Source organism: Meriones unguiculatus, chromosome 1, assembly GCF_030254825.1.
Source record: "Meriones unguiculatus strain TT.TT164.6M chromosome 1, Bangor_MerUng_6.1, whole genome shotgun sequence".
Taxonomy (NCBI): Eukaryota; Metazoa; Chordata; class Mammalia; order Rodentia; family Muridae; genus Meriones; species Meriones unguiculatus.
The window spans coordinates 48,842,581-48,855,466 of record NC_083349.1 but is presented as its reverse complement, the minus strand read 5'-3'; the positions used below and the strand labels follow the sequence as shown (position 1 = coordinate 48,855,466).

The 12,886-nt window shown below is 35.7% G+C and overlaps 1 protein-coding gene across 2 annotated transcripts in view; it reads left to right on the top strand.

Annotated features, from left to right (window-relative positions):
• Atad1 (ATPase family AAA domain containing 1) overlaps nucleotides 1-12,399 on the top strand; it is a 49,210-nt gene extending 36,811 nt beyond the window's left edge. For both annotated transcript variants that reach the window (XM_060388413.1, XM_060388416.1), the window contains exons 8-10: nucleotides 1,488-1,538; nucleotides 8,100-8,233; nucleotides 10,537-12,399. In XM_060388413.1, coding sequence (XP_060244396.1) covers nucleotides 1,488-1,538; nucleotides 8,100-8,233; nucleotides 10,537-10,657 — 306 coding nt within the window. In that variant the 3' untranslated portion in view covers nucleotides 10,658-12,399. The remainder of the gene's footprint in view (nucleotides 1-1,487; nucleotides 1,539-8,099; nucleotides 8,234-10,536) is intronic.
• The last annotated feature ends 487 nt before the right edge of the window (nucleotides 12,400-12,886 follow it).

Here is a 12,886-nt window from a genome sequence, read left to right as displayed (position 1 = left end):
CCGCCAGTGAAATACAGTGTGCGTTATCAAAAAATTATAGCAGGTTTCATCAAATTTGTTAGATTTGTATACTGTTAATAAACTGGAATTTTTTCATTTTTTCATTTTCTGTTATTTTTCCTTAAAGAGTAATTCTTTTTTGTGTTATCTGTAGTGTCAAAGAATATTATTAAGCTAATCTTAAAATTCTTCTCCAAGCAACACACTTAACTATAAAGTAGTTGTTGGTGTTAGACACATGAGTTATTGTAACAGTAGTTTCATTTTGTTTACCAGTGGTTTTATAATGAATTCAAAATATTTTCTTAATGCTAATAAGAATGAATTTATCCATGATGAATTTAAAATCTGTTTTTATGTAAGCTGTTCCTTATTTCATTTACTATTGCTTATTCTATAAAGTATTTCATCTGTTATTATTGCTACTATTACTGTTATTATTGTTGTTATTATTTATTGTTTTAGATAGGTTCTCATATAGCTTAGGGTCCTACCTTCACCTTCCAAGTGCTGGGAGTAGAGGCATTCTCCAGCACAACCAGTTTTAAAAGTTTAGTGTAGTTTCTGCTCTCCGATGTAAAAATATGATGTATCACTGAAGAGGAATCATTAACATTTACATAAAATTTACTGATGAGTATTAACGAGCACAGAAATTTTTACTAAAGTGGAGAAACCAAGACAGTATCAATCATGTCCTGTAATATTGGTGAAAATGACACGTTTGAAATGCCATAATAAAACCAGTTAGTTGCCTTGTATGCTAATTTTTTTAATAAAATTAAAAATTGACTAAAAGTTGTCAAGATGGTGAACTCTCATAAATTTAATAAAGAAAGGAAAATAATGAAAACTTTATGACACTATAGAAATAGCTGACATAGTAGTACATGCCAGTAATCTCAGCATTTGTGAGATAGAGGCAGAAAATACTACAAGCTTCAGTCCAGCCTCGTCTACACACTTAAGTTCCAGACCAGTCAGGCAGACCGTGTCAGAAAAAAAAAAAAAAAAAAAAAGTGGAACTCTGGGCTGGAGAGATGGCCCAGAGGTTAAGAGAACTGACTGCTCTTCCAAAGGTCCTGAGTTCAATTCCCAGCAACCACATGGTGGCTCACAACCATCTATAGTGAGATCAGGTGCCCTCTTCTGGCATGAAGGTATACATGCAGGCAGAACAATATATACATAATAAGTAAATCTTTTTTAAAAAAAAGTGAAACTCTGTGGGAAGACAGTGTTATTTTAATGTACTCCTTTTTTCACTCAATAAATATTAAGGTTGTATTATTTCCCAGACATGAATAAGAAACAGAATTGATTGGACTACAGATGGTTACTGTAAAGTGTCATGTAATATTTGTTTTAACCTCTGTCATCCTGTCATTTTATATCAGTTATCCTATAATTTACAAAGGAAAAATAATAGACAAATTGCTCCATTTGTATTGTTTTTAAGTGCTAATTGGAAAATTTCATGGTTTTAGGCTCTAAAACAAAGAGAAGCAATCTTGAAGCTCATCCTGAAAAATGAAAACGTAAGTAGGAAAGTATGATTTATTCTTGTCCTAAAATATGCTTTTGATTATAAAGTCATTTTAGAAAGAAATGAAGAAAGGAGCCTCAGAATAACGCAGCTTTAAACTTGACCAAATTATTGTTAAAGTGTACACTGTGAACTCTATAGTATATTTGAAGTAGTTTTTAAAGAGTAATGTGTCTACAGATTAAAATACTGTGATTTTTTTTTCACACCATTTTATGCTTGTGTAATACCTCCCTCCCCGGGTTTCTCTATGTAGTGTCTGTCCTGGGCTTGCTTTGTAGGCCAGGCTGGGATGGGACTCACAGAGATCTGCCTGCGTCTGCCTCCTAAGTGCTGGAATGAAAGGCGTGTGCCACTAATGCCCAGCTCCAAGAATATTTAGAGACAATGAAGCTTTTCCATTGTTTCTTGTTTTTATTGTATTGCTGTAGTTTGAAAACTGAAGTTATATTTTTATAACTTAAAGAAAGGATAACACAAAGTATGGTGTGCACACGTCCAGTCTTAGCATTCAGGTGGAAGCAGGAGGGCTCTTTGTTCAACACCAGCCTGGATCATACAGTGAGACATAAAAAGAGGTACTACCGTCTATTTTTAGGAGTTTGGTTTTCTTTCTTGTAAAGTATATATTTTTCCCGTTTTTCCGTCAGTGTTGTCTTTCATAAAGGCTGGTACGGCTGCTGTGTTAGATTTGTCCTTTTCCCTGAGTTGGAACCTTTTCCCAGTTTCTTAAGTCTTGTTGGGAAATTTTTCTCTGTTAATGTCTTCTGAATTTTAAATATAAATTTAAAAGGCTTTTTGTACTCTCAAGTTTTTAAAATAATTCTCTGTATTTTCTAAGCTCTTGTTACTTGTTTCCTCTTAAAACTATGTTTTATATACTTGGATAATGTAGTTCTCTCCATACCTAACATGTTGTCTTCACAGGCTTGAACTCAGAGGATTCCATCACCAATCCCTATCTCCTGACTTCCATACTTCTTATGTTTTCCTGTCAGATTATATTTGTTAATATTTTAGTTGTTCTGAAGATTCTCTTTGTTTCAAAATTTTAACCACATCCATATTTCATGTAAACAAATTGAAATGATTCATTGTCGTTACTAAATTTTTTTTTAGTTTGTATAGTGTTCTAATTATCTCCCACTTTTTTAAAAAAAATTGCTTTTTTAGAATTTTATTCATGTATGACTATATAGGGCCCCGATTTTCTTCCCCTAAACACATCCTCCTCCCAGTTTTGTATGTTTAGAAAATATAACCCTCTAAGTCCAGTTAGTTGTACATATATGCACGGGTGTGGGTCCCACATTTTTCTTAACTGTGGTTTTATTTTTTCAGATCAGGTTACTGTTCTAGGACTTCCTACTTGCTAAATGCGCACTCAAGTAGTCACTGAGCAACATCCCTGGCCTAATTGATAGTTTGAAATTGTCTAAATCTGGGCTGGAGAGATGGCTCAGAGAATAAGAGCACTGGCTGCTCTTCCAAAGGTTCTGATTTCAATTCCCAGCCACCACATGGTGGCTCACAATTATCTATAATGAGATCTGGTGCCCTCTTCGGCACTCAGGCACACATGCAGACAGAACACTGTAAACATAATAATAAATAAATCTTTTAAAAGAAAAGATTGTCTAAATCTATTAATCTATAGTCAGTAGCTTTTTCCTTCATTTACCCACCTCTCCTGTTGTCCCCGTTTTCCTCTCTTCCAAATTGTTTGTTTTCCAGAGTGCAAGTTTCCACTGAAGAGTGGCTGTTACTGAAATTTGATAGCTGGGTCAGAAGCCTGGGTGGGTCGGGTTGAGGTTGGTGGAGAGGAAAAGGGAAGGACTGCTTCTTAGGTGGCCTGCATTCTTCACCAGGAGGGTGCACCAGTCAGGGTGGCCTTTGTCTCAAGTTTTTAAATCTTTCGTGTACTTGGAATTAATGTAGATTTTTAAAACTACAATCTGGATCTAATATGTGTCCAAATCAGCTGTCCCAATGCCAGTTACTGAGTATCTGTCTTTTCCTTAGTAGACTTCGTTATCGTAGTCTAGTCTGCATCAGGTGATTGGTCTTTTGGGTCTCTTCGTACGAGCACCACATTGTTTTCTCTTGGAGACAGCTGTAATACTTGGTTCTGTTAGACCTTGCCTGTCCTTTAACACAAAGGTTCTTTTTATTTATTTTTATGGGGAATTTAATATCAGTTTGTCTTACTAAAGTACAAAAAAATTTTTTTGATGGATCATTTTTGATAGTGAAGCTCTTTCTGGTTTTACATCTTTTTGCTTGATAACTTTCTTGTTTTTCTTAGAAGCAGTGCTTTAATTAGTTTCTTTATTAAAAGAAAAAAAGTGATTGATTGTGTACAGGTGGTTTTCCTGAAGGTATTTAAGTGTAACATATGTGCAGTGCCTGTGGAGAACAGAAGATATAGTGTGATCCCCAGAACTGGAGTTACAGACAGTAGAGGAGCCACTGTCGTGCTGGAACCCTGGACCTCTGGAAGAGCAGTCAGTGTTTAACTGAACCATCTCTCATGTTAGGCTGTTCTCTGCTGTTGTAACAGGATATAATAGACTTATTTAATTTATAGTTCTGCATGTTGCAAGGTTCAATCAAGTATGTAATGACAATATCTAGTCACACTCTGATACTTCATGAATAGCACAGGGCAGGTTAGTAAGAATAAGGCAAAAATAAAAAGAATAAAACTCCCAAACTTGCAAATTTGCTAATGACTCCTTCACAGGTAACATCAATCCACTCATGACTGTTCTAGCATAACCAAACACCTCTCATCAGGCGCCATCTCCCAGGATCACTTGAACCTGTCACTTATCTACTCTATAGCAATTATATATATACTATATATAAAGTTATATATAGTGTATATATATATAAAGCAATTCTATATACTGTAATATATAAAGAACTTACCTATTTATAAAAATTAGAGCATTATTATTAACCATTTGGGAGGCAAGATGAAAGCTACATAGGCTTTTCTAAGAAATCTGTATATTCATGAATTTTTTTTTATAGTTTCAGGAAAATTCTTTTAAAATACTTTCCTAGGTAAGGAATTTATGTCTTAGATTAAAAACTGACAAATGGCTTTTTGGATTTTAATTGAATAATAATGTTCAGGAAAATATTATAGTTATAGTGCTGTTTGGATTAAACATTGTTCATTTGGCAAACCTCTAACAAGGAGAGGTATCAGTCAAATGAAACAGTGCTTTTGAATTAGTGTAGCTGTAGTATTCCTGGAAACAATTAGAAGATAGTTGAAATAACCAATATAATTATTCACCTTATAATAATTTAAGCTAGGCATGGACACCCAACCAAGTCTTACCATTTGGGAAGCTGAGGCAAAAGGACTAAAAGTTGAAGGCCAACCAGTGCTATACTGGCAAGCCCCTGCTTCAGCAAACCACAATGAACAGAAATTTATGAATAAGATACATTGTATAATAAGAAAGCTTGATTTTATTTATTTATTTATTTATTTAGAAACAGGGTTTCTCTATGTGGACTTAGCTGTCCTGGACTTGCTTTCTAGACCAGGCTGGCCTCAAGCTCACTAGGTTTTTCTGTGTAGCCCTGGCTGTTCTAGAACTCACTATGTAGACCAGTGTGGCCTCAGACTCACAGAGATCCCTGCCTCTACTGCCTCTACTGCCTCTACCTCTTGAGTGCTAGGATTAAAGGCATGTACCACCTCTACCAGGCCAACATTTTTCACTTGTTTTGACAGGGTGTCAGTGTATAGCCTTGGCTGGCCAGGAACTTGTTATGTGGCTTAGACTGGTCTCGAAGTCAGTGGCCTGCCTGTGAAGGCATGTGCCGCCATGCCTGCCTGGCAACTTCATAATATTTTTGAACAACGTATGTGGTCTAGTGGAGAGGTTTTACATATAGATGGTAAATATAAATAATGGAATTTAAGGTCTTTGTCTCATTCAAACTTAGAAAAGATTCGTGTGTAATTTAAACCAATTTTAGTGGTCTTTTTTATTTTTTAAACACAGTAAGGTCTTTGGAAATTATATTTGTCATGGATACAGAGACTTTAGCATTTTATTTTGTGTTTATGAAAGCATAAGGATTGGTCTTTAATCATTTTATAATGGAAAATATGAATGCTCCCTGGTTAATTGCTGATATGAAAATAACAAGGCATAATGCTGCTTTGGTAAAATCTGAGATTCATTTACTTTTGTTTTTAAAAGCCTCGTGTTGATAGATACACTTAATAAAGACAGCTTTATCATGCCTGCATGTTCCTAGGTAGAATTAGACTTGATTGTGTGACCTGTCGTCATAGAGGCAAGGCAGGTTACCACCCTTCGAGTTTGTGGTTTGCTCGTTTGCCTCATTGTTCATTTTTGCTGCTTATGTTCTGAAATGATAGGTGTATATGAAGGTACAGAGGGATTTTTGTTCCTAGTGAAATTTTTATCATTATGCAATGACTCATTTCCCCAAGTATGCACCTTGAGTAAAAAAGACTGTACTTTAGTGTACGTAACTCTGATCTAATGCAGCTAAAAGAACACCACCTTCATTTCATTTCATATTTGTCTTACATATGACTTATAACTTTATTTTCAATTATATATTTGTCTTTCAAGTATGATATAAAGCCTGCTTCTTTATGATATGGATAATCTTGTCTTAGTTTAGTTGGTTGCATTTGTTGTTTTAATTATAAGCTTGAATTGAGTTTGTCTTAATTTAGTTCTTCCCATGAAATGCCTTGTTTTTGCTTTCTGCAAAGTCATGTTCAGTAGTGTGTTTTTATTTCATATTTCCTGTACTGATTGTAAACTTACGTTTCCTGTGCCTTACAGGTTCTTATCTAGAATTTTTCTTCTGCTTTCTATACCCTAAATTAAAAGATGATTGTCAGTATAGACTTTCTTTCTTTCCGTGTGTGTGTGTGTGTGTTGCGTCTTAAACAGTTCAGTTCTCTTAGCCTCTAGATTAATTTTTCTTTTTGTTGAAGATACATAGCTCCTCTTTAAAAAAAAAAAAACAAAAAAACCAATTTTTTTAATGTATGAGTGCTATGTCTGCATGTACAACTGCATGCCAGAAGAGGGCATCAGATCCCTTTATAAATGGATGTGAGCCACCATGTTGCTGGGAAATGAACCTAGGACTTCTGGAAGTGCAGCCAGTGTTGTTAATTTTTGAGGCATCTCTCCAGCCCCAACTTCTCTTCATTTAACACTTGTATTTAAGGAAGGTAACACTGTAATTTGAAGGTCATAGTTGCAGAGCAGGCAGCAGAGCAGATCCCATGCTGTTTCTCACTTCCAAGTCTTCCCACATCTAAAAAATTAATTAGCATTCAGTTAAGGTCATTGATTAATTTTTTAAAATGTAGGAACAGAACAAACACGAACTTGGATACCATGAAGAGGCAAAATTTAAGAATTATGGGTATAGAAGAAGGAAAAGAATTCACACCAAGGGCATAGAAAATACTTGTAATAAAATCAAAAGGAAAATTTTCTAAGTTGAGAGAAAGAGAAGACCACGCAGGTAGAAGAGAACATACAACACTAAACAGACATGACCAAAAAAGAAACTGCACATGCCGTGTGTAGTTAAAACACTGAATAAAGATAGTGTATTGAAAGCCAACCCAAGTATAAAGGCAGGCTCTTCAAAATAAATGCTTAAATGCTTTTCAAGTGAAACCTTAACAGCAAGGAGAGCTTGGAATGGTGTATTTCAAATTCTGAATGATCACAGTTACCAGTCCATCCTAATATACCCAGAAAGACTGTCATAACTAAAGGACACAGGAAAACTTGCAAGGTTAAAAGTAGGCTAAGGAATTCTTTACTATCAAACTCATTCCACACAAGAGATTATGGGAGGATGGGTTGGTAGCTGTGGTGGTGGAGTAAATAATGCTGAAACACTTGTTAAGTAATCAACAATAACAGGAGCCAGTACACACCTCTCTAATAACCCTGAGTACTATTGGTAACGATTCAAGACACAGACCAGCAGGTTGGATTTGAAAACAGGATTCTCCTTTTCTCTGCATCCAAGAATCACACCTTATCACTGAAGATAAACACTATCTTAAAAGGCAGTTTAAGCAAATACTCTTCTAATATGTGGCAAAATAGACTTTAAATCACACCTTGTTTATTTTCTCTTCGTCTGCACATTAGTGTGTTTTGGATTCCCTCAAGCCCATAAACTCAGATGGAAGGACAAAACCAAGTACTAAGTTAAATTAGCATTGAGGTAGCAGAATATTAAAACATTATACTTAAATGGGGTTTTAAGTGTAAAGACACACTCAATGATGACACTTGTGCATGTTTCAGTTGTAATGACAAATAATGAAAATTAATATATATTTTTTGAAAATTGGATTTTTTAATTTCTAAGTTTTTATGGGACTAAGAATATTTTTGTCTCTTTCCACTTGGCTGTTATGATGTACTTAACATTGATTTGCAGATGGATATTTGGAAGTATTTTGCTTAATTTTATACACTTATTATAAGCATGTTTCTGTTTGTTTAAGGTGGATAGACATGTAGATCTTCTAGAAGTTGCCCAGGAAACTGATGGATTTTCAGGAAGTGACCTAAAAGAAATGTGTCGAGATGCTGCCCTCCTCTGCGTCAGGGAATATGTCAATTCTACATCAGAAGAAAGGTAATTATTTAGACTTGATTTCTGGCATCTTGTCAAACCTTTTTGATTAGATGGTTATTGTTGTTTTGTTTTATACTAGACTGTAGAAAAAATATTTGAATTAGCAACACATCCCTCCTTTTTTTGCCATTTTTTGTGTGCGTTCATATATGTATATGTGTTCATGTGTGCATGCAGGTTGATGTTAGGTGTCTTACAATTCCTGTCCACCTTAGTTTTTGAGATAATGGGGGTCTTACCGAACCCAGAGGTCTGCTAGATTTGGCTGGTCAGCAGACTGAGATCCTTCCATCACCACCTTCCCAGCTCTGAGATTATAGCACATCCGTCCTTTTTTTTTTTTTTTTTTTTTTTTTTCTTTTGAGTCAGGGTTTTTCTGTGTATCAAGCCCTGGCTGTCCTCAACTCACTTTGAAGACCAGCCTGGCCTCAAACTCACAAAGATCTGGCTGCCTCTGCCTCCTCAGGTGCTGGCATGTATCACCAAGCCTTTTTTTTTTTTTCTTCAGTGTAACATCAAACTCAGGTCCTCAGGCTTTCATAGAAGCACTTAACCTTATTTTCCTGAAGAGTTCTTTAAATGGAGACATTGCTGTGGAGATGTTCTAGAATTAAGGGGAAAAATACTGATTTTCATTTGGTAAACAATGGCTTGCCAGGCTTGCCGTCTGTGTTAAGAAAACAGGGTTCTCTAGGATCTATAGATTGTTTCTGTATCTTAAAATTAAATTATGTGTAGAAATGAGTGTGTTATCTTCCATAAATTTCACACATAAGAAAGGGGTGTGGGGCTGCTGTGGACTGGGCTTCAGCTGAGCAGTAATGCCATTTCTTACATCAGCAAATTTCCCTTGAAACCATGTAAAAGTGTGATGACGTTGAGAAATCAGTTTTGTTATCCTTATTTCAGCAAACATAAGTTGGCTCTGAATTAATGGTGCTGAGAAAGATTCTGAAAAGACCTTTCTCCTGAAGCAGCATTCCACCGTACATCTTTTCCGAGTGTCAGCTCTCTAATAAAGAAGTTCTTAGTAAACCAGTGCACCTTTGAGGTCACGGAGAGGAGTTTGCCAATCTCTCTTGCTCTAATGTGTTCATACCGTGTGACCCTGACTTGCCTGTGGTAACCATGCATCTAATTATAGTGTGGTGCCATAGTAAGTGTCTCTTAAAATTCATTTACTTTTGCCTGGAGTTCCTGCTAGACAGTGGCATGGTTCTCAGCCACTGTGCTACTCCCCCCTGCTCCATGTGAGAGATGCACCCCATGTCTGTGCTGCTGTATAATTCCAGCCGTTTCAGCAATTTGGGAATATTTTAACATCGTCAAAAATCTGCCACCCAAAGGTCTTTTTTCTAACAGGAAAAATTAAAAATAGAAATAAACAAATGGCACATAAACTGTGCTTAAATTAATTACATTAATAATGAAAGACAAAAAGCTTGAAAGCCTTGAAAATCTGGCCACTAGACTCGAATCATCCTGTTTTCCACAAGTGTCTGTAAACTACCAACATTTTTTTGGTGGTGAGGGCTTATTGTTTGTTTGTCAACATTAAACTAAAGAGGACGTCTTAGATTAGTTGTTTTTTAAGAATGTTGATACTTCTGTCTTGGAAAAAGCTACAGCTGTACATAAATATATGCATATGCCTAGGAAATGCTAGGTTTGGGTTTTTCTGTTCACAAGAGTAACTTGATTTCCTGGTTGAAATTATGCTTCAGTTTGAATATCTGCCAAACATTAATGAAAATGTGCTGCTCATACATTCATGGTGTGAAATGATTTTACACAGCATTTTGCTTGGCTGCCTCTTAATTACTCGGTGCTTTTAAAAGTATCCTGTAAGGGGACTGGAGAGATGACTGGGTGGGTAAGAGCACTGGCTGCTCTTGAAGAGGACTTGGGTTTGGTTTCCAGTGCCCATAGGGTGTCTCACTGCTATCTGTAACTCCAGTTTCAGGGACCCTGAGGCCCTCTTCTGACTTCTGAGGGCACCAGGCACAGACATGCTGGATATGTACATGCAGGCAAACACCATACCAAGAAAAGTAAATCTTAACACAGTGCCTTGTGACTTTCATATCCGCATTTACTTGTGTGTACAGGTGACCTCTAGAAGAATGTCCAGTGTATCGTCATTGTCTTTGGTTCTGGAATGGGGAAGAAACTATTATTATACCCGTATACAATTAAAAACAAGTGTATTTTTAAACACATGTATCTTTTAATCTTGGTAAAATATTTTAGGTAGGCATACTTTAAAATGATTTGGCAATTTGATGGTTTTGTTTACATTTTAGTCATGATGAAGATGAAATCCGGCCTGTGCAGCAGCAGGACCTGCATCGGGCAATTGAAAAGATGAAGAAATCAAAGGATGCAGCGTTTCAGAATGTTTTGACTCACGTTTGTTTAGACTAGGAGTAAAGATCATTTGTACGGTTCCATGATCTCATGGGATGCACTCTCATCCTTACAGCAGTGAGGGAGATCCATGCTTGTGGTTTTATACTCAGATACTAAGTTAGTGAGGTCTGTTATATAAACTGTTATTTTACTGCTTGTCAGAAATCATGAGGAGGAAGTTGAGTCCAGCCTGAGTGTCGGTGCTTGTTTGACCTTTTTAGCCATATGCTGTTACAGCCTTATAGAGTGTAAGCTGGTCTTAAAGTAGTAAATGATTTGTTGAGTCATTAGTGAGAAATGGGATGTGGTTAGGTGCTGGTTTCTAGACATGTGAGTATGAATGTGAGTATGTATGTATGAGTGTATATTAAATGTATATATCCACAGTTTTTTTTTAAATATTCTGTAGATAGGTTTGAATACAGAAGCTTTTTTTTTTTTTTTTTTACCCTAACTACAGAATCCAAAAGCACTAGATAGTTAGTAGCAAAACTAGGATTTAAGGCAGGATCTGACAGGTGCAGTGTGATTCAGCCATTCCTAGTTGTCATTTATTTTGGCCAGTTTTAAGTTGAAAATTTCCTCTGCAGTTGGTTGAATCAACCACATCTGAATATGTACATGTGTCTCAATGGTTGTCAGGAGAGTCAAAGACAAACACGATCTGCTCAGTGATCAGCATTGATTCACCTCATTGTCCTCTAAGACTGAGCATAATTTTTAAAGTTTTACACTGATTTACATTAAGAAGGATTGAAAACCTTTCAAAACAATGGGTTTGAGAAACCTCAGTGCTCTTTAATACGTGTATATGACTCTCAGTGTAACAGTTCTATAACTGTATTTGTTAAATGTTGCTTGAAAGTTACACGTTCTTTAATTATGTTCAAATTTAATTTGGTCACCAAAATAAAATGATAGTTTATATAAATAGTCATTACTAAATGTGCTAAAAATGCTCATTTTGTAACTTTAATTTAAAATTTTTCTCAGCATAGTATAAATTGTGTACAAATATACACGTCCGAATTCTTGTGTTGTATCTGTAGTCACTTGATGTTATGTGAACCACATATAAAACGTCTTTTTTCAAACCTCCAGTAACCAGAATTCTGTTGCAGGTACCTCAGCATATGACAAAGCAAGAAGATAATGCCACAGCACAGTCTTATGGTGCCTCTGAATCAGCAGAATGATTAAATTATGGGAAAAAAATGCTTTGTTTTTATTATTTGTTTTTTTTTTCTTTGAAAACTAAATTTCCATGTGTTTGTTGGATTAATTTCTCTAGTGATATGTCTCACAAGAACCTGTTGGACACTTTGTTTCTCCATTTGTGCTTTGGTGGTTGTAGATTGCAGGAGAATACTTAGTATGACAGAAAGCAGCAAGCCATGAGATATTGTGAAGAGGATGGGAAATGAATGCTAATACAAGACGCCAAGAAACATGTCCTGTTTTTATAATTTACAATAAAAGGTCCTTCCTTTTGATTCTTTTCTTTCCACTAAGTCCTTAATCTGTTTCAATTACTTTAAATTGTGGGTTTTGTTGTTGTTTATAAAATTTGTGTTTGGACAGTTTTTATCTTACATTTGAGATTTCACACTTTTATAGCAGACATTTTAATATTGAATTATTCTGTTTTAATATGAGTTTCAGTAATTTAATTTTAATGTAATGGCATGTTCAGAAATGAGTGATGTGTATACTTTGTGTCTTTTCATCTTCTATTAAATTCAGATTATCCAATTATAGCACTGAATTTTTTATGGTTCTAATTAGATGAAAAAAAATGCACCAATCCCAGCAACCATGACTCATGTAGGCACATTGAGCCATAAAGTAAGTGAAACTATTTTCTTATGATTTAAGTAACTTTCAGTATTTGTAATTTTCATTCTGCTTTACATAGACATTTCACATATGTAGTTGGACATTAGGTTTTAAAGCACATACTGAAGCTTTCTGGGCTAAGTCCAGGCTTCCCACTGTGTGTCCTGAGATCAGCTACTTTGTTTCTGTTCATCATCTCCTAGGCAACTGTGTCACCTTCTTTAGGGAGTTGAACAGTGTGATAGCATGGAGGCACTCAGCAGAGACACTGCTCAGATGTTAGCCATCATGGTACCGATGGTCACAGTCTCCAGGCTACTTCTGTTATCTCTAGGGACTAAAATAAAAGGCTTGCCTGTGAGATATTTCTCTGAAATCTCACTGTTGGGTGATTTCTGATAGGTTTGG